Below are 27938 nucleotides of genomic sequence, written 5' to 3'. Positions count from 1 at the left end.
ACAGGATGAGTGAGAAGGACAGCCTCTCCTGACACCAGGAGACAGCGTGAAAGGAAGAGGGGCACGGGCTGCTACTGCCTTCTTGCAGCGTCCACCCTCAGCGCAGGGCATAAAGAGGGACCAGGCTTTGTTTTAGTTTGTTTTTTTTCCATGTGAAAGAATTGAATGTGACTGTATTCAAAGTCTCCTTCTTCAGTACTTTCCTATAAGATTTAATCAAACTCCAATCAGTGATTTAAAAGTGTCTAGATGATACTCTTGTATAAGAAATTCTGCTTGATTCAAAGCTTTTATTTTCACCAGAATAAGAATGATTTCTTTGATTTCATCCCTGCAAAACAAAATAAAACAGCATTTCCTCCTTAAAAATGAAATGTATGGGGCACAGTGGTAAATTCTTGACTTGTGGTATATTAGGCATTTATCTAAAGGTGAAAGTTTAGTTGCAAATAGCATAGAATACAGACACTGTCTTTCCCGCATAATTATAAAGTTAAAATACAGACTACTAAAAAGTGAGCCATTTAAAAAATAACCATGGGGCCCAGTGCGATAGTGTAGTGGTTGAAGTCCTCGCCTTGCTCGTGCCAGGATCTCATATGGGCGTTGGTTTGAATCCTGGCAGCCCCGCTTCCCATCCAGCTCCCTGCTTGTGGCCTGGGAAAGCAGTGGAGGATGGCCCAAAGATTTGGGACCCTGTACCCGCATGGGAGACCTGGAAGAGCTCCTGGCTCCTGGCTTTGGATAGGCTCAGCTCTGGCCATTGCGGCTGCTTGGGGAGTGAATCATCGGATAGAAGATCTTCCTCGCTATCTCTCCTCTCTCTATATCTGCCTTTCCAATAAAAATAAATAAATCTTTAAAAATAAAAAGAAATAAAATAAAAAATAACCATGAAAATATCTACCAACTTTTCCCTAACCCCCAACCTTTCCCATCCTAATCAACTATGTAAACATTGTCAAAACTAAAATTAAAAATTAAATAAAAAATATCTACCAAGATGTTATATACTACAAAGTCTCTAAGAGATTTTTAAAGTGTAACACAAATATAAATCTCTCAAAATTACTGACAGCATAAAGAATTCATGACCTGTGTTTATGGGGGGTGACAATACAATAGGCATTACCTGAATTCACTTGCAGACAACTTATGTGCAGACTGCAGTAAAACTTTAATGAAGTTTCCCAGCTGGGGTATAGATGTCCTCATGGCAGAATTTTCAAACCATTTTTCGGGCAGACAAGCTGCTATCTGTTAATTAAAACATATTGCTATAATAATGATCCGTCTAAGGATTCTTGTTAGCATAACCTTTTATTGATGCTGCAAGATGACTGTTATTCTATTTTATAGTTCTTAGTTCTATAAAAAATTTTATACTTTTTCTCATTGTCAAAGGTTGTATATATTTTAAAAATTCATTTTTAATACTAAGAGCTTAAACCATATTATATCTAAATTTTCTTAAATATCCTTATGCTTCTAATCCATTTAACTGTACAGAATAATTTATAAATAAAAACCAGAAAACTGGGGCCAGCATGGTGGCATATCATGCTAATTTTCTAACTGTGGCACCAGCATCCCATACGGGCACTGGTTTGTGTGTCAGTTGCTCTAACTTCGATCTAGCTCCCTGCAAATGGCTTGGGAGAGCAGGCAGAGGATGGCCCAAAACCTTGGGCACCTGCACCCACATGAGAGACCCAGAGGAGAAACTCCTGGCTTTCCTTTTCCTTAAAAACAAAACAAAACAAAACAACTGAGAGGATGATACCACTTGTTGGGTACCTGCAATGGTTGAGACTACTGAGCCAAAGGTGGGAGATGGGAGCTGAATCTAAGACTCCTATATGGACAGCAAGAACCCAAGCTGCTGCTACCAAGGACTGCAATAACAGGCAACTGTAGCCAGAAGCCAAAACCTGGTGTCAAACGCAAGAACTCCAACAAGGGACACATCATCTTAATTAACACACTAAATAAACACCTGCTGTATCATTAAGCTTTTAAAAGGCGCTCTCGTTCTCAGATATAGTCATTTATCATAGTATTTTCTGAATTTCACTTTTTACAACTCATGTTTCAATTCAACTAAATTCTACATAGGTATATATAAGCAGTGAGAGGTGAGTATCTGCCATTCTTGTAAACAGCCAGCTGTCCTAGCATCCTCTATTAAGTAGTGGTTTCCACTCCTTTATTAGTGTGGCTCTGGAAACCAGGGTACAAATTTCTTTTTTTTTTTCTTCTTTTTTTTATTTTTATTACAAAGTCAGATATACTGAGAGGAGGAGAGATAGAGAGGAAGTGGAACTGCCGGGATTAGAACCAGCGGCCATATGGGATCAAGGCGAGGACCTTAGCCACTAGGCCACGCTGCCAAGCCCCAGGGTACAAATTTCTAAACTGCTGAACTGACTGCTCTTGGCTGAACAAACTAGCCTTTAATAGGTGAATTTCTAAAAACGGTACAATTATCGTCAGTCCTACACAGTTTACCTGGATGCATTTCTTAACAACTTCTGGTCCAGGATCGGCATTAAAAAGAGCTATCATAAGGTAGCGGTTCAGCAGCTTCCCTAGACCTAGTTCTTGAAGGGTGTCATCCTGGAGCAGTCCATTCCAAAGAAGAATGTTGCGGAAGAGCTGGAAGATAGCACGGGTATATGCACCTTTTTCTTTGACATGAAATTTTAAGTTTCTGACATATATAAAAAGATGGTCAAATTCTTAAACTCTCACCCCAGTAGCTTATTGGAGCCGTCAATTTTGGAACAGAAAACATCTCTGAACAAATACTTAAATCTTTCCAACCTCCATGAATTTGCTTATCCTATTCCATTTCCTAGGATAATATTCCAAATCTGTCTTAACATATATTACAGCCTTCCCAATCAAAAAATGTTCCTCTTCAATCCATTCTCTAGTGGAGCCTGGGCTAACAATTACTATCAGAAATTCAGGATTGATAAAAGACAGCTTGGAAAGCCAGTGCCACTGTCATTACTGTGTGTCTTTCAGAAGTCAATGTGCAATGCTAACAGCATCATATATACAATAAGACTAACAGTCACCTGTAAGCGTAAAAATACCTAAATATTTAAAACATATTCTAATAAGTAAATAATTGGTTATTGTTCCCTACTCCAAATCCACATTTTTCTGTGAATTTGAGAGTATATGCCACTTTCTTCCTAATATTATGTAAGGTATCTCAAAAAGTTATTCTTTTCATTTTGGTTAAAAAAATGAGAAATCCACACATGGCTGTTTTTAGAATATGCATTTCCCATCAACTTTTTGAGGTACAATTGCCGAGTGCTGGACTATATGCAATTTGCTAGTCTGCCATACTTTTTCACACATTATGCTCGTTAATATTGCTCTTTTGAGTCTTTTCCCTTAACAAATAGCAAACGTTAATTCATCTTATTTTTTAAAAAGACTTATCTAGTTTGAAATGAAGAGTTAGAGAGAGAAAAGAGCACAATTGAGGGAGAGCCTGTGCTGCCATCTGCTGGTTCCCTCCGCAAACGGCTCCTGAGAATAGACATACCACCAAACCTGAAATACAGTTTGGTCCTTAGAGCAGCCTATTTTCTTTTCTGTAATAAACTGTATCTAAACAAATTACATGAAAATCTGTGTTCTGATTTTTTGTCATTTTCTGCTTACCTTTAGACTTGACCAGAACTGTCTTTCTTGAAACTCTGAATGTGGTGACTTTTTGTTTTCTATAGCACTAATTTGAAACAAAAAAACAAAGGTAAAAAATGCAAATGACTGCTGTTCTTTTAGAACCAGAAATTAGCAAACAGATTTCTTTTAAGCCAACCAAACTAAATTTTAAGGGAATATAAATGGAGATGATGGGGGTATGTAGATGATATGTATAAAAATGAAGGCATCCTGTCCCAACAGTTTCTTCTCCATATGCACATATGAGGAATGATCTGTCCATAAAAGTGTTTACTATGCTGTTGGCTGCAGCCTGCCACTTAACATGCTCTCAGTACCTGGACAGTTACTACCCAGCTTATAAAAGAAAGAGGAAACTACTTTATATGATAACATGAAAAGAGTTTTAAAGAGTAAAGGAAGGCCCAGAGCTAGTTGACACTTCCTCTAAGTTTTATTCATTTTTAAAATTTATATTGATAGTGTGAGAAACAGCATGTGAGTGAGTGTGTGAGAGCTTCTCTTCAGTGGTTCACTTCTACTTCCTAAAGGTCTGCAATGGCCTAGAACGTACCTGGCTAAAGCTAGGAGCTAAAAACTCAGTCTCAGACTCAACGGAACCATCACATTCTACATCACAGGTTCTGCGATGGAAGTCAGCTGGAGTCAGGAGGCAGAGCTGGGTGTAGAACCCATGCATTCCCATGTGGGACGAAGACATCTTGACTGATGGGACAAACAACGGCCCCTACAATACACATTCTCTGTTCTAAAAAGGTAGGGGTAGTAAGATCACAGCATGTGTAAGTATTTAGTTGCATCTGTGAAAAAGAATTCTGCAAAGATAAAGTTAATACCAGTGATTACTACTGGTTTCCTATCCATATACAGACGGAAAATACCAACTGCACGACTGCAGGTTAGGGACGGGAACAAATACAACTCTGAATCTTGGGACTGTAATATTTAACTGAAACATAAAACAAATTTACCGGGCAAAAATGTTTATACGCAGACATCTCATCATGAGTTGAAACAGAAAGCTCAGAGGTTCCTTTCTTCCCCCTTCCACAAAGCTCTTTCATCCTATGTTTACTGATGGATATTACCTTTCATGAATGGTGGCCAAATGAAGCTTTCTTGGCAAATGTATGACTATGCAATGAATTGAACACATGGGTACTTGAAAAGTTTTGCAGGAGGAGGGTGTTGCTTTAGTTGTTGAGACATTGGTTAAAATGCCTACATCCCATACAGGTATTGCTGACTTCAAGTCCCAGTTCTGCTTTGGATTCCAATTTCCTGCTAATGTGAACCTTGAGAAACAGCAGTGAGTCCCTGCCATTCCAGTAGGAGACATGCGCTGAGTGTCCAGTTACCAGCCTGACTGAACCCAGCCCAAGCTGTGTAACAGATACACAAAATAAAAGATAATATATTTAAGTAATAAAAAAATTTCTGAAGTCTTTGGCAAAGTGAAATTAAAAAGATATATTTGTTTTTGTGAAACATTTTCTTAAATCCACGCACAGTATCTTCATAATCCATAATTTCTGTGAACTCACTGACAACCCCCCTACTTGATTCATAATTTAAACTGAACAGAGAATTCACAGATGTAGGTTTTGGCTCCTTTGTCATGTTCTAGGCCTTATCCTATGATACCTGAAGTACTGTGAGCTAGGCACTAATTTTACCAATGGCAGATGCAACCATGGAGAGAACTGCGGGTTCCATGGTCTGACTGTGGAGTGTATGTATTAGAGTGGGGCCTCTTCAATGGTTTAGATGGAGCAGTAGACAGCATATCCAGATGCACATGGAGGATATGGCAGTAGATTGGAGACTGCAGAGGACATCTGGTACCATAACAGAGGGTGGAGGACAGAATAAATTGATCAACTACCCCAGCCAAGCGCTGGCAGTGAATATCTGGGCAAACAGAGACTAAGGTGGACTATGTCAGCTAGTGGATTCTGGAGAGATTTCATCATGACTGGAGTGGCGGGATTGACAGTATTCAAAACTGTTGAACTATCAAAATCACTTGAACAGGTCCCTCAGAGCATGCCCCACATCGGGGACCCTGGGATGGGTGGGAGGCTGAGTGTGGCTTCTCCCCTTATCTTTCCCTTTCCCCAGATACAGGACTGAAAAAAGACAACAATGGTCTCACCCACTTTTCTCTAGCCTTTGACTCTTTGCACCCTAATCAACTATGTAAAACTCATAAAAAATAAAATTAAAAAACAAAACAAACAAACAAAAGACAGCCAGCCACATCCCATCCTATACAGTGGTACCTGTTAATTGCTGGTTCAAGCTCTCAATTTTAGCTCCCAGCTAAAGCACACCCTGGGAGGCAGCTCAAGCTATTGGGTTTGTGCCACCCGGGTAAGAAGCTCCTGGTTTCAGTCCCAGCTGTTACAGGCATTTGCCAAGTGAACCAGAAATTAGAAACTCTGCTTTTCAGATAAATAAAAATTTCTGAATGGAAGAAAAAGGAAATTGTTCATTTTGGAAAAAAAAGAAAAAAAAGAAATCCACCCATGCAAGTATGGTATATAAGTGCATGGAAAATATGTACTGTAAAAAACTAGACATGACTGACAAAAGTTTTTGCATTAAGAGCTTATACCTTAATTGTATTTTTAAATGCACATTATTGTATCAACAAGAAAAAGAAACAAAAGATATGTCCAAGTGCTAAGCACATGAGGGATCTCCAAAAGTTTATGGAAAACAAGAATTAAAAAATAATGTGAATATTTCACTAATTTTTTGAATCCCCCCCTGTAGCACATGACTGGCAGTATTTGCCGTAATCTGTTTGTATCTTAACAAATGTATATACATGTATTTTGAAAACACTCATTTCAGCTTCTTTGCATTACACTTTTGAAGCAAATCTATATTACCTGATTCTTTGTCTCAAGCAATCTACACCTAGCAGCTCTTACCTCTTTGGATACAGAGGAATAAAAACATCATCTTCTATTGCCTTCTTCATTCTTAAAATGATAATTTTAAATAAATCCTATTTAAAAAAATTGAAGAACATCATTAGTGTTAGTATAAGTGGAAACGAAGCTATCAAAAAACGTAATTTTAACCATAAAATTGATCTAAATAATTAAAATGCTGTATTTTCTCTGATTACAATGGAAAAAAATACCTAGAAATCAACAAGAAGAAGTATGAAAGAAATTAAACCACAGGCTCCTGGCTGGTCAATCAGTATCTTTGGGAGTGTTACCCACAGTATTAAGCAAGAAGGAATCAAGGGCATGCACTTAAAAAACAAATACATTGATTTTAATGGCAAAGTTAAGTACTCCGAAAGGGAAACAGAAATACTGGTTCCAATGGCTACAACGGCTGGGTGGGCCAGGCTGACACCAGGAATTCAGAATATCATTTGGATCTGTCAAATGAGTGGCTACCATACGCTGTTTTGACAGGAACAACAGCAGGAAGCTGGATTAGAAATGTATCAGCCAGGACCTGAACTGGTACTCCTATAGGACACAGGTACTGCAGGAAGCAGATTAACCTACTGTGTCCGAATGCCAGTCCGACTGCAACCACTCTGGAAAGGAGGAAGTCAAACTGTCCCTGTTTGCAGATATGATTGTTTATGTATAAAACTAAAATTTCCACAAAAATATACATAAAGATCATTAAAAATGATAAATACATTCAGTTAAAAAATGCAGGATATAAGATCAGCTTCCGAAAACCAGTAACATTTCAATACGTCCAGTAACAAATAAGATAGAACAAGAAATTAACAATGCAATCCCATTTACAACATCTATTAAAACTGCCAGAGAAAACTGAAATAAGGAGATGAGATAATTTGGCAACAAAAACTGTAACACTGATAAAAGAAATTGAAGAGGAAACTAAAAAACATAAAATCATCCCATGGATACGGATTTGAAGAACTAATATTTTTGGCTGTCCATATTACTCAAAAACAGATTCAAAGCCAGCCCTGTCAAAATACCAATGACATTATTCAGACAAAAAGAGAAAACAATCATAAAATGCCTACTGAACCACAAAATACCTCAAATTGCCAGAGTATTACCTGACTTCAAAACATACTACAAAGCTGTAATAACTCAAATGGCCTGGCACTAGATTAAAAAGATACACTGACCAATTAATTTAATAGAAAACACAGAAAATACATACATATGACCTCCAAACAACCAATTTTAAATAAAGGAAACAAGAACCTACAATAGAGAATGGATAGACTCTCTAATAAGTAATGCTGGGTAAACTGAATATCTGTATTCAAAAAAATGAAACTAGACCTAGTCAACACAAAATGGATCAGTGCCTTAAATGTGAAATCTAATACTAACAAGAAATTAAACACTGATTTAGACAAATATTTCTTTTGGATATGACCACACCACCCCAAAGCAACGCAAACAAGCAAAAATTGATAAATGGGATTATTAAACTAAAGGCTTTTTGCACAGCAAGAGAAACAGCCAAAAGTGTAAAAATATAACCTACAGAATTGGAGAAAATATTTGCAAGCTATTCATATGACAGAATTAGTACTCAGAATGTATAAAGAACTCAACACAGTATAAAGAAAGAAAAAAAGGCAAAGCTGGCACCCCGTATGGGCACCGGTTGGAGTCTTGGCTGTGCCAATTCCAATCTAGCTCCCTCCTAATGCACTTAGGGAAAGCAGTGGAAGGCGGCGCGTGTGCTTGGGTTTCCGGCACCTATTTGGGAAACCAAGTAACATACCAGGCTCTTGGCTTTGGCCTGGGTCATGGCCAACCACAGTGGCCAGCTACGTTGTGAACCAGCCGACTGAAGATTTCCTAACTCCATCTTTCAAATAATGTCTTAAAAATGGGCAAGATATCTGAATAGCCATATCTCTAAAGAAGATATACAAATGGTCAACAAATACATGTAAGAATGCTCACTCAACTATAAGAAAAGGGAGTTCAAAATCACCATGAATATAAATTGTCTCAGCACAGAATGGCTATCAAAGGAAACAGTAAAAGCACATGCTGACAAGGACGCAGAGAGAGGGGAATTATTATAAGCTATTGGTGAGATGTAAATTAGTACTGCCCTTGTGGAAAGCAGTAGAAAATTTCCCCCCAAAACTAAAAACAGAGGTACCATCTGTTTCAACAATTCCACTCTATGTATACAACCTTAGGAAAGGAAATCAGAGGGTTGAAGACCCTGTAGACCTAATCTACAACAAAGTGACTGACTGCAAAAAAATAAATATCTCAAAACAGCTTATAAAGAGGATTTACATTGTTTCTCACACAAATGATAAACATTTGAGGTGATGGATATGCTAATTACTCTAAACTGATCATTGCACACTGTGTATATGCACTGGATATGTGCCCATAAATATGTATACTCATTTAAGTTGATTATGAATAAAAATGCAGATATTAAATGTTCTGTAAACAGTACCATAGCTGCATCTTTTAAAAACTGTAATTTTATAGAGATTTATCTATTTTTAGGGAAAGGCAGATTTATACAGAGATGGAGAGACAGAGAGAAAAATCTTCCATCAGCTGGTTCCCCAAGTGGTCCTAATGGCTGGAGCTAAGATGATCTGAAGCCAGAAGCCTCCCCCAGGTCTCCCACATGGGTTCTGAGTCCCAAGGCCTTGAGCTATCCTCTACTGCTTTTCCAGGCAACAAGCAGGGAGAATTAACTGATCCAAATGAAGAGACTACTAGTCTTAATTTTGGCAGATTGAAAACAAGTAGCTAACATCATGAATGTTACCCAATTTAGAAATCACTGTTGGATAAAGTCAACAATTCAGCTAGACCTTTTTGGAAAAGAACTAAGAAGTTTCATTTTTCTTTTAAAAGGAGTAAGACTGTACCAACACATTAATGGCCAGTACATATTCACAAACCTGAGAGCTTCTTGGGTCACAAGAACATAAGTCCGATCATTCAGAGAAATACTCTAGTGAGGAGGGAAGCAATAATCTGGACCTTATAGTGCATGCCTATAGTGATTACATTCCTGTTAGAGCTCTTAGAAGTACAAAACTGTATTCAATCCTCTGGTTCTATAAATCAGAGCCAAACATATTTCCCCTCAGTTTCCTGATAATATATCTCCATTTTCTACAATCTTCTACAATGGTTTCTAACAAAAATATTTATAAATCAGAGAACTTGTAGTGAACAACATTACCGGTTTGCTTGTATTAACTTCATTTTCACAAGTAGAAAGTTCTTCAGAAATCGTGCTGCAGTGCCTTACTAAACTTCTAGTCTGAGTGGTTGACAATGGATCCCAGATGAATTCGATAAAGTCTGAAACAAATATTTCAGTGATGTACAACTTACTGCTTCGACAAAGACTGAGAGCTCTGGCAAAGGTTTCCTTCCCTGCTTTAAAACCCACATCAGTCATGGACATCATGTATTTACACACATATTCCACTTCTTGTCTTTCTTGGGCTTTGTTGAATTCATCTGGCTAATCCATAATCCTGGTTAAGTTATTCTTGTCACCAAATCTGCCTGCAAGCATGCAGAGAGTATGTGGCCTGAAAATAGTCACAATTAATGTATCACCGTAAAATTCAAGGAAATCCTTAATGCTCCACAGCAATCACATACTCTTTCTCTTGTCTGATTACCCTTCTTGTCTAGATGGCCATTCAATACATTCTCCTTCCTATTCACTTGTCTTAGTTGATGGACTTTACTTTCTTAGTTTTTATTCTCCTTTTTTCCCTCCAACATAATTACTTTCTAATTTGATGAAAAAAAAAAAAAGTAACCTGAAGCTCCACAGCCTCCTACAGTACCCACGTATCCGCATCTGTGCCCAGGTGCTCTAACTTGTCTTCTATTGTCTTCTATTCCAATGCACGAGACATCCATGTCTTCCAGTGAGGCCAACCCTTGATTTGTGCCCAAGATCTCAACCCTTTTGACTTACCTGAAGATTCCACTCTTGGAATTCTGTCCTTTCCTTTCACAATGAATCTTTCCCATCATCCTACAAACAGCTGTTTCTCTGGCACTAAAATTAAATCTCCTCTTAACCATACTTGTGCTTCTAGTACCTCTTTCGGGTCTCCCATGTAGATATAGGGGCCCAAAAATCTGGGCTATTCTCTGCTGCCTCCCCAGACCCTAAAGCAGGGAGCAAACTGGGAAGTGGAGCAGTTGGGACACAAACTGGCAACCCTATGGGATCCTGGCATTTGCAAAGGGAGGGTTGGCCAATTATGCCATTGATCTGGGCCCTTCTCTTTTTTCCTGTATAGTAAAATATCTGCAACTACTACCTCTGAAATAAAATTCCTGAAACTTTCATCTCAAACTTTCCTCTTCCCATTTATTCTTAATTTCCCTCTATTAGGCATTTCACCCACCACTCTAAATAAACTACTTAAATCAGTTCATAGGTAACAATCCTTTAGCAAACTCCAAGTACATAAGACTTCACTTATCTTATTGCCGACAACTGCAAGACTTCGTCATTCTTCCTTTGAAAGCCTAAAAAAATTTTTAAAAAATATTTCTGATTGAAAGGGAGAATTACAGAGAAGAGACTGAGATCTCCCATTACTGGTTTATTCCCCAAATGGCCACAAAGACCAGAGCTAAGCTGATCTGAAATTAGCAGCCAGGGTACTTCTCTGGGTCTCTGACATGGGAAAGGGGTCTAAGCACTAGCATTCCCAGGTTACAAGCACGAAGCTAGATTAGAGATGGACAGCCAGAAACGATCCAGTGCCCATATGGGATGCTGGCAGTGTGAGTGGAGGATTAGCCTGGCACATCACTGCACCAGCCCCTCCCAGAAAATTCCTTTCACTTGTCTCTTGGGTGCCAGACTCCCAGTTTTCCTGCTACTGCTTTGGTACCTGTCGCCTCTGCTTCCTGAACCAAAGTGCTGGAGAATCTGGGGATCTCTGGTTACATACCTTTCCTATCTTATTTACACTCACTCTTGTAGTGTTTAAAGTGGCTATAAGAATCATAAACATGCTAATAAAATTCCAAATTCATACCTCCTGCCTCAACATCCCTTTCAGGATTCATATATCCAACTATCTTTGATATTACCTCTTAGATAACAAGGTCTCAAATTCAGTGAAATCCCAAACAGAGCTCCTGATGGACTTTGTCCACTGGAAATTTAATCCTCTAAGCCTTTTCCATTTCAGGAAATGGCAACTCTGGCCTTCCAGTTGCTCAGACCCAGAATAATCCAAACACTCTTGATTCCTTCTCTTGCCTCATAACCAAACTATTAGCAAATACTGTTATAATTAATTTGGAAATACATAATAGAATTCAGTCACTACAAATGTTTTCTTACATTTATTTGAAAGGCAGAGAGTCTGAAAAAAAGGGCAATAGAAATAGAGATTTTCCCCCTGCTGGTTCACTTCTCAAATGTCTGTTAACAGCTGGGGCCGGGTCAGACTGAAGCAGGAACCATCTGGTTCTCCTACATGGTGGTAAAGACCAAAGCATTTAAGCCATTATATGCTGCCTCACAAGATACACATTATAGGAAGCTAGACTGGAAGCTTAGGTAGACTCAAACCCAGGTACCCTGATACGGAATGTGTGTTACCTGTGCCAAAACATCCACCTTCTCCCCACCCCCACGAGAATTCAGTCTCTAAAGCAACCTAGTCAGGTCTAGTTGGCCAATCCTCCCCTGGCAAAGCACTGACATCCCATGTGGGCATCGGTTCATGTCTTGGCCTCTCCACCTCCCAACCAGCTCTCTGCTTGTGGTCTAGGAAAGCAGTGGAGGATGGCCCAAAGCCATGAGACCCTACACCTGGGTGGGAGACTCGGAGGAGGCTCCTAGCTACTGATTGGTTCAGCTCGGCAAATGTTTTTAAATGGAAAGAAAAGAGATTAGAAACATTCATGGGAGAATTTAGGGGAAAGAAAAAGGTACATACAGTACAGATAGAAGTACACCCTTAACAGATGATTCAGGTGTCCCCAAAGCAACTGAAATAACAGAAATGTTAAATGCTTAGAGTATCAGTGGGTTGGCAATCAACCAGTTGGCACCAAAACAGCTTAAAAAACATTTTTAACCAGCTTAAAATTGGTTTTTATTAAACTTTATTTTATTCGAAAGGGAAACAAAAGAGAGAGACAGAGGTCTTTCATCCAATGGTTCATTCTCCAAATGGCTCAGAGAGAACTGAGCTAGAGTGGGGGGAGCCAGGAGCCCAGATCTCAGTCTGCACCTCCAATAGTAATGGCAAAGACTGTGTTTAAAGTCAAAGACTGTGCTTAAAGTCCTTGGCTTTCACCTGCTGTCACCCAAGGTATGCAGTAGCAGGAATCTGGAATATAAACCTAGGAACCTTGCCCCAAGTGGCATCTTACCCATTGAGGCATCTTACCCATTGAGGCAAAGGTCTACCCAATATCTGTTATCTTTACTGCATAACATTTGCTTGTGTGCAAAAATTTCTAGAAAAAAAAATGTACCTATCACAGACATGAACAATCTTATATTCTGCCAAAAAAGCAATTTAATCAGAGCAAGATTAGAGAACAGTACCTTTCAGTCGTGGAATAACTGTTTTGTTGATGATAGTAGAGAAGATTTTTTTATCAGAATTGTCCTTATTTGAGTTTTCCACACTGTTGTCCACAAATTCTTCTACTGATGTGAACCACAGCATCTGTTTTAAACCTATGGAATCCAACTTAAACACAAAATTATACAAGTTAGAAATGAACTCCTGAATGTTAGTGAATTTTAAAATAGTTAAATTTTTTAGTAAATAGAGCCTTTCTGAGTTTCAAAGGACAGTAATTCTTTATTTTAACACTATATATGCATCACTAGCCATCGGGCAAGGCAGTATGATTTACAATACGGTATCTATTAATCTAAGAAGCTGCTGCTGCATTTTATGCATTCATTCATACAAACATTCAACAAATGCCTACTATGTCCCAAATGGCACACTATGGTAGGCGTAAAATATATCTTTGCTGGGCACATGAAAAGAATCGCAGAACCTGTTTATAAAAACTCATTCACTCTTACAAAATTTTATTTTTGGTTCTTTCTGTTCTTCCAAGCATAATATGTAATTTCTGTGTGGGTTAGCTTATTAGGCAAATGGGAGCAGATGGTTATTTACTTATTTTTTGAATGAAAGAATTGAATGATTGCTGCTAGCCTTACAAAATATCCATCTCAGCTCCTCAGAATACCAACAAGGTGGATGCCCAACCTATCACCCTCCTATGGTGGAGCTCAGTTACCGTAGTACGATCCTGAATGTAACCTAGACGAGCAGGCATGACTGACAGGAACAGACAAGGACAGCTTCCGCCCTTCACTTTGCAATTTTTATCTTTAATTCTCTTTTCCTGGGACTTTATTTGCCTGCTAGTTCACAAAGTACATCCACATGGATCTCTATTGTTTTACTGTCTACAAAGTGGAATTTCCTTTAAATCCTTTTCTTTCTGAAGTCTCCATTTTTGTTAATGCCATTACTCTTCTGATATTCCAGAACCAAATCTTAGGGTTCATCTTTATAGTTTGAGGGCTGTTAAATTCTTACTTCAAGACTTCTTGTCATCTATCCTTTCTGTTTCCTTTTCCACTAGTATGACATGAATCCAACAGTTTCTTTTCCTTTTTTTTTTTTTTTTTTAAATTTTATATCTGTTGATTCACTCCTCAAGTGGCCAGAAGCCTCCTCCAGGTCTCCCATGTGGGTGCAGGGTCCCAAAGCTTTTGGGCATCTTTGACAGCTTGACTGCTTTCCCAGGCCACAAGCAGGGAGCTAGATGGAAAGCAGGGCCGCTGGGACTAGAACCAGCACCCATATGGGATGTGCAAGGTGAGGACTCCAGCCACTAGGCTACTGTGCCAGGTCCAATCCAACACTTTCAAATGAAGACTACAGAATAGCTTTTACCTCTCATTCTCCTCCTTTCCAAGTTAGCTTGCTGCTAGGGCTTCTAGAATATCACTTTCAACATGTCACCCCTTCCATTACTTACCAAAATCAACCCTTACTTTTTAATTTAGGGTCTGAACTCTACACTCTACAGCCCTTGAACTAATACCTTTCCTTTTATGCCTTTACGAAAAGCCTTCCCCTTTTTCTCTCCTCCCATGTAAATCCTATCTGCCCTTCAGAATCTTGCTTAAATTTTCCTTTCTCAATGTAGTTTTCCCTTCTGAGTCTTACAAATATCTCACCTAAAACTTCAGGACTCTTGGACCAAGGCTTCTGTGTTTAAGTACCCTAAATTTAATACTACCTTAACATTTTTTGGGAGGAAGGAGGATTTCAAACTTAGTATAGAAAAAGTTAAAAAAAAAACTGGATTACTGATGGCTAATGTTTCTCAGCCTTAAAAATTACATGGGAACCAAGAACAGATGAATATAGCTTAAGTACATATTCCTGTACTACCAGTATCCCAAAGCTCTAAGTTTTAGCTCCAATTTTAAGTTGTTTTACAGCTAATCTGTCAACAAGGCAATTTAATCTAGCAGGAGATTTCTTCTCATGTTAGGCATACCTTCAGAGGATTCCAGCTGATTAACTGGGCCCTTATTAGTGGATTTAAAAGCTTTGGTATGCATAAACTAATATATGCTTCATAATAGGAATCAGGAAACTTTTCTCGCCATTGCTGAAATCTCAATAAAATGCTCTGGATGTTACAAAAATCATCATGCACATCTTCAAAAACTTTCTTATGATCCTTTATAATGTCATCTGTAAATAAAAAACAAGTCTCTTTAGATTATGAATCTTAAGTTTATGAACTTTAAGTATGCTTCCTTACAGTCATTTGATGATATAACCAACAGATCTGAAACCTTTCCTCTGACATTAGTATACACATTTCTAATTACTAAAATGTCAATTTGGTAAAAGTAAAAACACACCAATAAAATCTACCATTTACTGAATGTTTGCTATTATGTTAAAATATTACAAATTCATTATCTCATTTCAATACCATAATTATCTTCCAGTGAGTAAGATAACTGCAAAAAAAAAACGGAAACATTAGATCTAGTTAGGTGATGTAATCTGCTCATGATCAAAGAGAGCCCTCTTTGAACCTAAGTCTACTTCAACTCCAGTGCGCAGACTCTTTCAACTGTACATCACCATGCCAGTTCATAATGCTAAAAGTCACTTCCTTGCGTTCAGGTTCCCTGAATTAAAAATTATACAAACACGAGGCAAAGAAATAAAACCAAAATGTTCACTTACAATAGGAAAAAAGGCTAGGGGGAAAGGCTTGAGGGAAAACTTCAAGTTTTTGGAAAAATAGAATAAAAAGCATGATTTTATTTTGGTACAACAAACTTGGCAAATATATGCACAGTATTTTGATAACATACTTCTCACACATACAAAATTTTGCACCAAAAATCATTTTTGCATTGTAATAAACTCATTCTTCTAATGCCATTTTTCTATGGTATTTTTGAAGTATCCTAGTATCAAACTACAAAAATACTTACAACGAAAGGAAGTCTCCAAGGAGGAAAAAAAAATCCTTCGTTTTTCCCTGAACTTTCCTGTTTTTTATGAAGGTTACATAATTTAAGGCAAATACAACAAAATGTTTCTCACTATTTCAAACTAAGGCCTAGTACAGAGCTGGTCACTGACCTGACCTGTTTTGGAAGTCACTCATCTCTGCAGAGGACAGCTCATCATCACTGGATGCCCCCTCCTGATGGCCGGACTCTCCAGAAAGGGCCCTGGTTTGTCTTCGCTTTTGCCTATATTTTTTTCATAAATGAAAAACAAATGAAAAGTCAAACAGTTCTTGCTGAAAACCAATGGTTTAAAATGAAGAACAAAATGTTATCATTCATTTAAAAAGGCCAGAAGCACAGCATCACTTCAGCACACAATTTTACGTTAATATTTGACACATTTATTCTCATGGATTTGAGTTGAGGATTCTGTCTCTTTCCTTATATGACATTCCCAGTTAGGACAGGCTACCTAGATTCTCAATAGAGGGTGACAATATAATTAGGGTCACCTTTTCTTTAGGAGCAGTTCAGGTTGAAAAATGTCATTTTACTCATCACTTACTTTATTTTTTAAGCAAAGCTTAGGCTTTATTCAAAGCAAGGAGTCTCCTGTTGCAGTAGTCAGCTGGAGAGAACCCAAGCAAAGAGATGTCCCTTTTCAACCCCCTTCCAACTGGTTCAGATATACCAGTGGGTCTTTAAAACAGCTGAATGGCTAACTAAATTTTGGTTTTACAATATTCTCATAAATTACTGGTGGGTTATAGCTGATCAGGTCACAAAGTCATTTATATTTAAGTAGTAAAAAGTACTTGCTCAATGATGTGGTAAGTCTTCACTTTATATAGCTACCTTCGAGATTCAATCTCTTCTAAAATCCACTGAGTTTTTTCATCTATAGCCAAGCTTCCATCTGTTTCAGCTTTGCCTGTTAATGAATAAAATTGATTTTTGTACTCGAAATTCTCAAAAATACTGAAAATAAAGGTATTACCATGAATGTGTGTGTATATCATCATTATTTATGACTAATTAAATGTCGCGTGTTTGAAATTCACTTGTGTCTGTTTTTATTAGTGCCTTCCTCATCTCTTTTGCTATCCTATGAGAGCACTTTACTCAAAGGAATATACAAAATATACAAAACCAATGTGAGAACTAACAAGCATAATTCAAATCTTATAGATAAAATCTTATAAATGGCCATGTAAATATTTTTGCTTAAATAATTAGAAGTTGTAATTTTTATTGTTAAATATTTTGGGTCTTTGGAAGGGGATAGGTAAAGGGTTAGTGGCAAAAATAACAAAAAATGTTTTTTTATACAGGAATAAAAGGATTTTTATTCCTCAAATGATACTTTAATAAATAATAAGTCATACTGATCATTAAAAACACTAACATGATAACTGTTGTAAATGCGTTGATTCATGTTTTAATTCATCTTGCCTGCGTTTCACAAGGGTCGTGGCTTGTTTTAAGAGGAGTGCATGCATGGATGATTCTATTTCTTGTATGTTGATAACCTGAAATATACATATAAGTACCATTTTGCAGCTTGTCACTAATAGGTCATAAAATGCATAAAGAGGTAACACTAAGAAAATACGTATGTAAATGCATATGCTCAACTGTCATAAAAATATTTCTAATACTAAGCATATTACATGAGGAAAAATATTATGTACAACAGACCTACAAACACTTTCAATAAAAAACAAATCAACTAGCATACTGTAACATCTATCTATATATACGGGGCAGCTGGTTTCTACAGCATGGGGTATACAGAAGGGGTACCAAAAGAAACTGTTGAAATCTGGAAAACCAGAGAATGAAAGAGGTCTAATCAGAAACAGGTAACAAAGCTGTGATGCAGAAAAGTAGGACTAATTAAAACTTTTGTTTCTTGGGCAACATCCTTTCACTCAATGATGTCCCTTCATCTTCCAGGAATTTGTCTTAAACAGATGAAATCCGGAAAGAAAAGCTAACGTTCAAGATTTTATTATTACTTACCAGACTAAAATCATGAAAAAAATTCTAAATAGCCAACATTAAAGGAATGCTTAATTTAAGAATATGCTAAAATATGAAGGAAGAATACTAGAGAAAAGTAATTAATTGCCAAATTCAAACTTTTCTTTTTTTTCTGTTTTGTAACTGATGTCAAAGAGGCTTCTCCCAGAAAACAAAATAAAACCACTTACACGTACCTTTTCATTAAGACAGCCAATTAAATTTTCCACATAAATTTTCATGCTTTTATAAAATTTATAATTTAGATTTTGATTTGATGAGCTTTCTAGGTTCTGGATTGCACTCTTTGAGCTCTCCACATCTTGCAAGTATTTCTCATATTCCCTCTTGTGTGAGCGATGAGTATCTTGCAGTAACGTTAACCTAAATGAGTAAAAAAAAAGCTTTGTTTCATTTTTCAAATATTCCTTTAAAAAGTATCTGCGGAATGCAAATGTTTTCACAGATTACCAAGGAAACTGATGAGTGGATAAGCTTAGATTTCTTAGACTTTCTGGAGACCACAACTAAGGGTATGTGACACAGGGAGACACAGGTTTTCAGAGGCTGCAGCTACTGTTTCAGAGAAAAAGCTAGGTGGCTAGGTTTTCCAGCCAAGACTGATCAGAATTTACAAAGCATGTGAGTTGTACGAACACTCAATGGTATTATATCTGAAACACAGGAGTCCATGTAGCAACACCGTTAGTATAGTTATCTAAATGAGCTGGAATTACAGCCATATGAGCATGTAATGGGTTGGTACGATGTATCTTTTTTCATAATCATTCTGGTTTTATCTGTCCTTAGAATATGATGTCCTCTGAAAGGCACTGCTCTGCTTCCTCTGTTCTTGCTCCACATTTCCCTATATCCTCTCCCCACCCTACCTGGTGGTCCACATGGGCATGCATCCCTCTCAACTATGGAAACATCATCAAAAATAAAATGAATTTATTATTAAAAAAATTCAACTATCCCTATGAATAGTCTTCAGAAAGTTCATGGAAATGTGTTATGAAAAAACTAACCAAGGATTTTAAGAGTGTTTTGCACCAAATAAACCCATTTTTTAAAAGATGCATTTACTTAAAAAGCATTTACAGAGACTGAGAGAGAAAGAGAAAGAGAGAGAAGAGAAAGACAGACAAATCTTCCATTCATGGGTTCACTTCCCAAATGGCTGCAACAGTCAGGGATGGGGAAGCTGAAACCAGGATCCAGGAGCTTCATGTGAGTCTCCCATGTGGGCAGCAGGTGGCCTAAGATTTGGGCCATCTTCTGCTTTTCCAGGCTAGACAGGAAGTGGAAAAGCTGGGACTTGAATTGGCACCCATATGGAATGCAGGCTGCAGGTAGCAGTTTAACCTATAACACAATATCACCTGCATAAACTTATCTTCTAATTTCAATCTCCATGAACTTTCTGAAGTTTCCCTGGATATCTCTACTTTTAAACATACAAATACAGAACGCTTTTGGAAGGAAACGAGAAACTAGCAGTATTTTCTTTTTAAATTAAAGAAACTAATTATAAAAAGTAAGTACAATATAGCTAACAGTAATAAGTTTTCAGATAAAATAACTACTTCACTAACAATTGCTATATGGTGTCCTTTCCAAGTAAAAATATTCATGTAAATATATAAGCAAAATCAAATATAATTTCAATGTGAATAATGATAAAGTTACAATGAAGTTGATTTACAAGAAAGATAGTTCAAGATTTATTATCAGGTACTAGGAAATATACATCTTCAAAAGCAATGACAATATTCTTTAGAAATACTTGCTTTGGTAATATGCTTGTATCAAAACTGCTATATGGACTAATTAAAATTTAATCATATTCTTTTACACAAATCTATGGAACATTCCATGGAATGAGTACAACAATACAGAATCTAAGTAGTTAAAATAACCTGTGATAGGGTTTGCCTTAATTAAAAAAAAATTACATATATAAGATTAATACTGCTTATTAAGAAATAAGCATTAGTACTGACAGAAATAAGACAGCTGGTCTGTAGAAAGACAATCTGTACCAAACACCACAGAAACACTAATTTGGCCATGGCAAACTTTCTCTGGAAATTTAAGGGAAAAAACTCAACTTATTAAAAGACCTAACAAGAATAAAATGTTTGTTATCTGAAGCATTTCCTATGAGAGGGAATTTTTAGAAATTATGATGTCTAGTATGGGAGTACTTAAGTAAATTATAGCTATTTTATGGATAACTATAACATCAAAAAAAAAAACGGGTTATCTAACATGCAATAAAATACTTCTAAACCATATTAAGTAAAAATAAGAGTATGGAGTTTAAGCATATACACAGATTAAAAAGACACAAAAATGTACCAGTTCTGAAATACAGTGTATTCATTAACTATTAAAAACCCCAGGATAAATGGAAATTTCAAAACAAATACTACTCACCTCGCATTAAGCTGCTTCTTTATAATCTCTAAATTTACTGGTCGAAATGAAACGAAAGTGTTTAACTTCTTCACAGTTGGAGTTTCCCCGTTGTGGGATAACTTTTTGCCTCCTCTCTAAAAATATGAAAATTTATTTCTTAGAAAACATTTAATTTACCTTAAAAATAGCATAAAGCAGACAGGATAATTCAAGATCCCTTATTCTTAAGACTCCCATACCTCTGTAAATTTTCATTGTCACAATAAAATGCTTTTAAAATTTCCAGTTTTAAAATCTGAAACTTTAAATTCAAATGTAAGAGGTAATCTGAATTTGATTTTTCAAAAAGGTCTAGCTTCAATGGCTTTTAATATTAGTGTTTACAAACTACTGTACTCTACAAGGTCAAAGAGTTGTCGGTGATTATTTTCTGTGGTATAAATAGTTGTCTAACTAAAGGCATACTTACTTCCATGACAGAGAGCCATTAATGAACAATGCAACTGTGTTCAGTCATTGAACTCCAACTCCACTGTAGTTCATGAAAAGTCTGCTGGAGCTCTATAGGCAAGGTTTTGACTTTCCTCTAACCCACTGTTATTTGGGATTTTAGTTACTTGCAGGGTAATCCCTTTTTCACCTATACTTCCATGCTGTAATATGATGTGTTTCATATTAGTATTCTTTGGTTAATCATATCTCATTACAACTATGCTAGGAATGTTCAAAATACAGTTTAACTGCTAGGCCAAATGCCTACTTAAGAGGTCTTGTAGAACTCTTACACAGGACACACAGCATGTGGATGACAAAACTTAGCCAACTCACTGGCTTTATATCCATTTTATATTTTCCATGTAATGCCATCATTTTTCACCTCAATTTTGACTAGGCAGCCTTCAGTTCCTAATCATAACAGCAAAATCTCTACATACTCCTATTGGTTTTGGTCTCAAATTCCTTAAATTATTAGCATTTTTCAGTGATCCTGTCAAATATCCCACTTTTATGGTTTTTTTTACACACTGTATGGATTTACATTCTCACAGCAGATCCAGAATCCAATCTTGGGCTTCTTATGCTTAAATTTTACTTTTAAACATGTGTTCCATACAATGTAAACTGTCCATATTTATAAAGTTCAAAAAGATAGGGTCACCATAAATTGAAAGTGTTTATAATTAGTGGAAAAGGACATAATATAATCAGTATAGTGGGCTGAAATATAGAACTCAAAAAGCATAGCCCTACCAACACTATGATTTCAGATTTCCAGTCCCATGTTGAAGGAGAGTGGCTGAATTTGTATTAATTTGTTAATTAGCCACAGAAACAGCATACACGGTATAAGTGGATATTACCTCCACAGTTTTAACTGCTCTCCTCATCTGTTGCTCTTCCCAAATATACTGATTTTCATCTTCCTGGTTCTCTTCATTTGTACTTTCATGTCTGCTTGCTAGTGTAAAAAAGTAACAGATAAACATTCAATATTTTTCCTTTTCAGTCTACACAGCTAACATTTCTGAGTGGGTTACTATATTCAGGCTCAGAAGCACTTTTCTTGTTACGTATTCATTACAATAATTCTGGGAAAAAAGTACTATTATTGCTATCATTTTACAAATAAGGAAATTAAGGTGGTGTGAGGGTAAACAGCTTGATGGAGACTCTGGGGAACTTTAATGCAGTAATCACACTCTGTAAACCGCATTGTTACTCCATTACTCCAGGCAAAATACCACAGCTCACGGGAAAAACTACCAAGAATAAAATGCCTCGTTTTCCTCATCAAAGATCTCTGAGTTTTTACCTAAAATCCAAACATCTAAAATAACTTCTGGGTTATTAGAAATCAGTCTCATTTTGAAAAAAAGTACTATCTGAGGGGTCAGGCACGATGGTCTAGTAGCAAAATCCTCGCCTTGCATGCACAGGATCCCATATGGGTGCCAATTCATATCCCGGCTGCTCCAATTCCCATCCAGCTCCCTACTTATGCCTGGGAAAGCAGCAGAGGATGGCCCAAAGCTTTGGGACCCTGTGCCCACGTGGGAGACCCGGAAGAAGCTCCTGGCTTCGGATCGGCTCAGCTCTGGCTATTGTGGCCACTTGGGGAGTGAACTAGTGGATAGGAGATCTTTCTGTCTTTCCTTCTCCCTGGATATATGCCTTTTAATAAAAGTAAAAAAAAATTTTTAAAAATATTACTTGATGTAATACAAACCTTGGCATGTATATTTTAAATGACAAATGTAGAAATAATCCTTCATCACTTGAGTATTACTGATAGAAGGTGTTATATCATAGGATAGACTTCAATGAATGAACAACACCTAAAGAATCTTTGTTTTCATGTTCATTAAAATTTTTATAATTGTGTCATAATGATAGTGTTCAACATTTAAAAACAACACACTGTACAATTTTTTAACCTGTCAAAAACATCAAGTGAGAGTTACACATTAGCAATCATTACACATGCATATGTACCTTAGAGACCACAATGTCTGAGACCAAATCCATATTAAACAAAAATCAACATTCAGAAATGTTATAATCTGATGAAAAGTGATCTACTCTTCAAATATTAGCATATAAGATCAATACACACTTGTCTCTTCAGCCATTCTCTGCCGAAGTGTCTGGGGCTTCGAGGTAAATGGTATTCTTGCTTCTGGATCATCAGGCTCACTTTCCGTGTCCTCATCGCTGCCTCCCTTCAGACCAGAGAGGGTGGAACTTTGTTTCACATTTAATGAAATATAGTCATCTTGGGCCCTGGCCAATTCCCGTTTTCTGCGGGCTGCCTGAATGACAGCTGCATCAGGGATCTTAACTGAAGAAAACAAAGAGGAAGATGCTGAAAACCAAATACCAACAGAAATAAATTTCTTCCCACTTTAAAAAAAGGCTGCATTTCGATGTACGTATTTGTAATAAAGGATTATGAAGAAGCATTTACAATTATACTGCAAGTCCCTTAAAATATATTTTGACAATCATAATTCCAATATAATTTATTCCCATTAGGAAGGCCTACATTTTCTTAGAAGAGGCTTTAGGCTGCACTATACTGTAAAGGAATCCACAGCACAAAGCAAGCTGCAAATTCTTACATCAGCCCAAAAGATCTGGTTCACAGCTTTCTCTTCGCACTTTAGTGTGCAATCAATCACAGAGGAGCAACTCAAACACAATGACTGTGCTTTAATAAAACTTAAAAAAAATCATTAACAAATCTGTAGGTCAGATTTGTACGAAGCCCTGAACAAAAATGGTCAATATCTACTAGTATAAAATTTTGGGGCCGGTGTGATAGCCTAGCGGCTAAAGTCCCTGCCTCGCATGCGTTGGGATCCCATATGGGCGCAGGTTCTAATCCCAGTTGCTCCACTTCCCTTGCAGCTCCCTGCCTGTGGCCTGGGAAAGCAGTCGAGAACGGCCCAAAGCTTTGGGACCCTGCACCTGCGTGGGAGACCCGGAAGAAGCTCCTGGCTTCGGATTGGCTCAGCTCCAGCTATTGCAGCCACTTGGGGAGTGAGCCATCAGATGGAAAATGATCTCTGTCTCTCTTCCTCTGTGTATATCTGCCTTTCTAATAAAAACAAATCCTTACAAAAATTTTTTCGTTGATTCCCAAGCCCTACAGGTCATTCCAGTATGTCTCTCTTGCTTTCTTTTTGTTAAGTTCCCAGATAAACATTTTCAGAAACAGCTATTTTATTAAAACCAACCAAACTTTTAATTCTTTGAGAGCACAAATACACAGAAAGAGTGCCTATGTGCTGGTCCACTAACAGCCAGGGCTAAGTTAGAAGCTAAAGCTAGGAGATGGAAACTCAACCTAGGTCTCCCATGGTGGTGGCTGGTCCTTGACTGCTGTGGCCTCACTGCTGCCTCCCAGGATTTGTACCGGCAGGAAGCGGGAGCCAAGAGCCAGAGCCCACATTCGAACCCCGGTGCTTTGACGTCTCCAGTACTGGGCTGAGTGTCCAGCGCAGAGTTATATTTAATTTCCTTATCCCAGTCTCTGCCTTTCCCTGTAAGCAATCTGAACTCCGGCTTGCTACGTAACAGAAATGAGGAGTCGGTTTTGATAATTTGACAATCACCACACTACACAATATTCTATTGTTATCAACAGTAAAAATCCTTGGTATGGGCCCAGCGGCGTGGCCTAGTGGCTAAAGTCCTTGCTTTGAACGTACAGGGATCCCATATGGGCGCAGGTTCTAATCCCGGCAGCCGCATTTCCCATCCAGCTCCCTGCTGTGGCCTGGAAAAGCAGTCGAGGACGGCCCAAAGCCTTGGGACCCTGCACCCGCGTGGGAGACCCGGAGGAGGTTCCTGGTTCCCGGCATCGGATCGGCGTAGCACCAGCCTTTGTGGTCACTTGGGGAGTGAATCATTGGACGGAAGGTCTTCCTCTCTGTCTCTCCTCTCTGTATATCTGACTTTGTAATAAAAATAAATAAATCTTTGAAAAAAAAAAGAATCCTTGGTATAGAAAATACTGCTACTAGAAATAAGAATTTTATTATTATTTTTTTAAGATTTATTTATTTTTATTGGAAAGGCAGATGTACAGAGAAGAGGAGAGACAGAGATGAAGATCTTCGTCCATTGATTACTCCCCAAGTGCCTGCATCGGCTGGAGCTGAGCCAATCCGAAGTCAGGAGTCAGGAGCTTCTTCTGGGTCTCCCCACAGGTGCAGGGTCCCAAGGCTTTGGGCCGTCCTCCACTGCTTTCCCAGGCCACAGGCAGGGAGCTGGACGGGAAGCAGGGCTGCTGGGATTAGAACCGGAGACCATACGGGATCCTAGCGTGTACAAGGTGAGGACCTTAACCACTATGCTATTGTGCCGGGCCCGAAATAAGAATTTTCAGAAAAATTATTAAAACCACCAACCTGCTGATGAAAATGTTTTTTCTTCCAGAGAACTAGAGCTTTCGGAAGATGGAGTCTCATCACCTTTGCTTCCTGAGGAGTAGGGAGTTGCAGCCTCTTCACCTGGGGAAATATCAGCCACTCTAGATTCCAACGGCATACATCTTGTTTACACAGAGAATTACGAATTACTAAGTTCTTACCAGATTACAAAAGCTACCAACCTGCTGACAAAGGTCTTTCTGCCAGAGGGCGAGAGGTGTCAGATGGTGGACTCTGGTTACCCTCGCTTGCTGAGGAGTCATGGCTCCCACCCTCTTCATCTGATGAAAGATCCACCACTCTGGAATCTAAGAGGACATTTGTTTTTTCAGTATAGCAAGAAACGAACAAAATACTGGATACAGTTACTGGAATTCTGAACATTTCTGGCTCCAGTTTGTGGCCACAGGGGGACTGCCATAAAGCAAGGAGCTGGATGGGAAGTGTAGCAGCCAGGACACGAATTGGCATTCACACGGGATGCGGGCACAAGATGGGGGATTTGCCAGTTCAGCTCTCATGTGGCCCTAGTAGTAATTTTTTCAATTTGTGTCAGAAAATGCATGAGTGCCAGGTGCAATAACCTACTGTCTAAAAGTCTTTGCTTTGATTACACCGGGATCCCATATCGGTGTTGGTTCATGTCCTGAGCCCTGCTTCCCATTCAGCTCCCTGCTTGTAGCCTGGGAAAGCAGTTGAGGACAGCATAAAGTTTGAACCCTGCACCCGCATGGGAGACCTGGAAGAAGCTCCTGGCTCCTGATAGGCTTCAGATTGGCTCAGCTCCCACCGTTGTGGCCACTTGCAGAGGGAATCAGTGGATGGAAGATCTTCCTCTATGTCTCTCCTCTTCTCTGTATATCTGACTTTCCCATTAAAAATAAATAAATCTTAAAAGAAAAAGCATAAACATTTGCAAAGTTTGTAAACTCAGCAAATGATTATTTTTCAAATAATGAGCAGGTGATGCTATCAATCATATATAGGTAAAAGATCCATTCCAATTGCAACACAGACCAATGGATTTTAATCTTAGTACCAAATATTTATTAAGACAGTTTAGGATTCCAAGTTACAACTGATTTTAAAGATTTATTTACTTTTTATTTGACAGGCAGACTTTACAGAGAGAGAGAGAGAAAGAGAGAGAGAGAGAGAAGGTCTTCCATCCATGGCTTCATTCCCAAAAATGCCGAAAAGGCGAGAGCTGAGCTTACTTGTAGCTGTGAGCCAGGAGCTTCTCCTGGGTCCTCCAAATGGGTGCAGGCTCCCAAGACTTTGGGGTTGCCCTTGACTGCTTTCCAAGGCCATAACCAGGGAGCTGGATGGGAAGTGGAACAGCGGGGTCTTGAAATGACACCCTTAGTAGGATTAGCCTACTACACCACCACTGCCTATTCTTCTCCTCTCACTAGAAGATTGGTCTCATTTATAAGCCCCCAATGTTATGTAAATGAAAAATTCTGAGTCCTGAGACTGACCAAATATGAGACTCCACATGAAATTACAACTCAAATTCAGAGCAGCCTATCTTATGCAAACAGTTATATACTACTTGAAGCCTGTCTTTTAAAAACCAAAGACATTTCACAATGATCCTATTATACTACTTACTGGTACTGTCTCACATTTCTAATCTATTTAGTGTTGCCCCAATTATTTCAGTTTCTGTAAATCACAGTTTAAAACAAAACATGCAAACAAGAAAACACCAAAACCTAACTATTTAGATCTTCCCACGCACATCTCTGATCTAGTGATTATTTACAGAAAAGTGAACTGGGCAAGTTGAGAAGGTAGGCAAAAGTTGTGACGACCATTAGGAATTACTGAACCCCTCAGTGACCATTTAGATTCTACATAAGCATCAACTATCCTACTGTCATGTAACTGGTTAGAGACACGGCTTCCGCGAGGTGCCCAGCCCGCGACCCCACACGGCTGGCTCAACAACTTGTTAGGGAAACTTGTAGGAAGACCCAGCGCACCCGCATCACCTGGGGCGCCCGAGCCTCGGTCCGAGCGGGCAGCCGCTCCTGCGGCACGCCGGGAGCTCGCCCAGACCCGGCCCCGACCCCGGCCGCGAAGGCCCGGGGCTCGGCGGCGCCCTTCCTCCGCCTCCGCACGCTCTTCTCCAGCGGGCTGGCCCTTCTCCTTCAGCGTCCCGAGCCCCAGAGGCGGCTCCTCGGTGCCGTCGCTGTCGCTGTCGTTAGCTCGGCGCTGCCGGAAAGTCCTTTTCGGCTTGTGCGCCATGGCCGAGCCTCGGAGCACCCGGCGAACCCCTGGCGCGCACTCCAGCCACCC

General features: G+C 38.5%; 1 protein-coding gene across 3 annotated transcripts; it reads right to left on the bottom strand.

Annotated features, from left to right (window-relative positions):
• Positions 1-46: 46 nt before the first annotated feature.
• GCFC2 (GC-rich sequence DNA-binding factor 2) lies at positions 47-27938 on the bottom strand. Of its 3 annotated transcripts, none has more exons than XM_058667700.1 (18): positions 27623-27938; positions 25817-25942; positions 25614-25715; positions 23315-23563; positions 22062-22159; positions 20719-20834; positions 18474-18660; positions 17660-17783; positions 17110-17185; positions 16385-16497; positions 15273-15472; positions 13279-13426; positions 9913-10034; positions 6648-6724; positions 3685-3751; positions 2509-2655; positions 1133-1257; positions 47-331 (listed from the first exon to the last, which is right to left on the bottom strand). In XM_058667700.1, exons 1-18 carry the CDS (start codon positions 27885-27887, stop codon positions 217-219), a joined length of 2457 nt encoding a protein of 818 aa, XP_058523683.1. In that variant the 5' UTR covers positions 27888-27938; the 3' UTR covers positions 47-216. The 3 variants fall into 3 exon arrangements, with proteins under 3 accessions (XP_058523683.1, XP_058523684.1, XP_058523685.1); XM_058667701.1 differs by having other exon boundaries at positions 48-331; positions 27632-27938; XM_058667702.1 differs by having other exon boundaries at positions 49-331; positions 23315-23539.

The sequence above is a fragment of the Ochotona princeps genome, chromosome 8 (genome assembly GCF_030435755.1).
Source record: "Ochotona princeps isolate mOchPri1 chromosome 8, mOchPri1.hap1, whole genome shotgun sequence".
Lineage (NCBI taxonomy): Eukaryota > Metazoa > Chordata > Mammalia > Lagomorpha > Ochotonidae > Ochotona > Ochotona princeps.
Note: the sequence above shows the minus strand (reverse complement) of the source record. Positions and strands in the feature narration are given on the sequence as shown.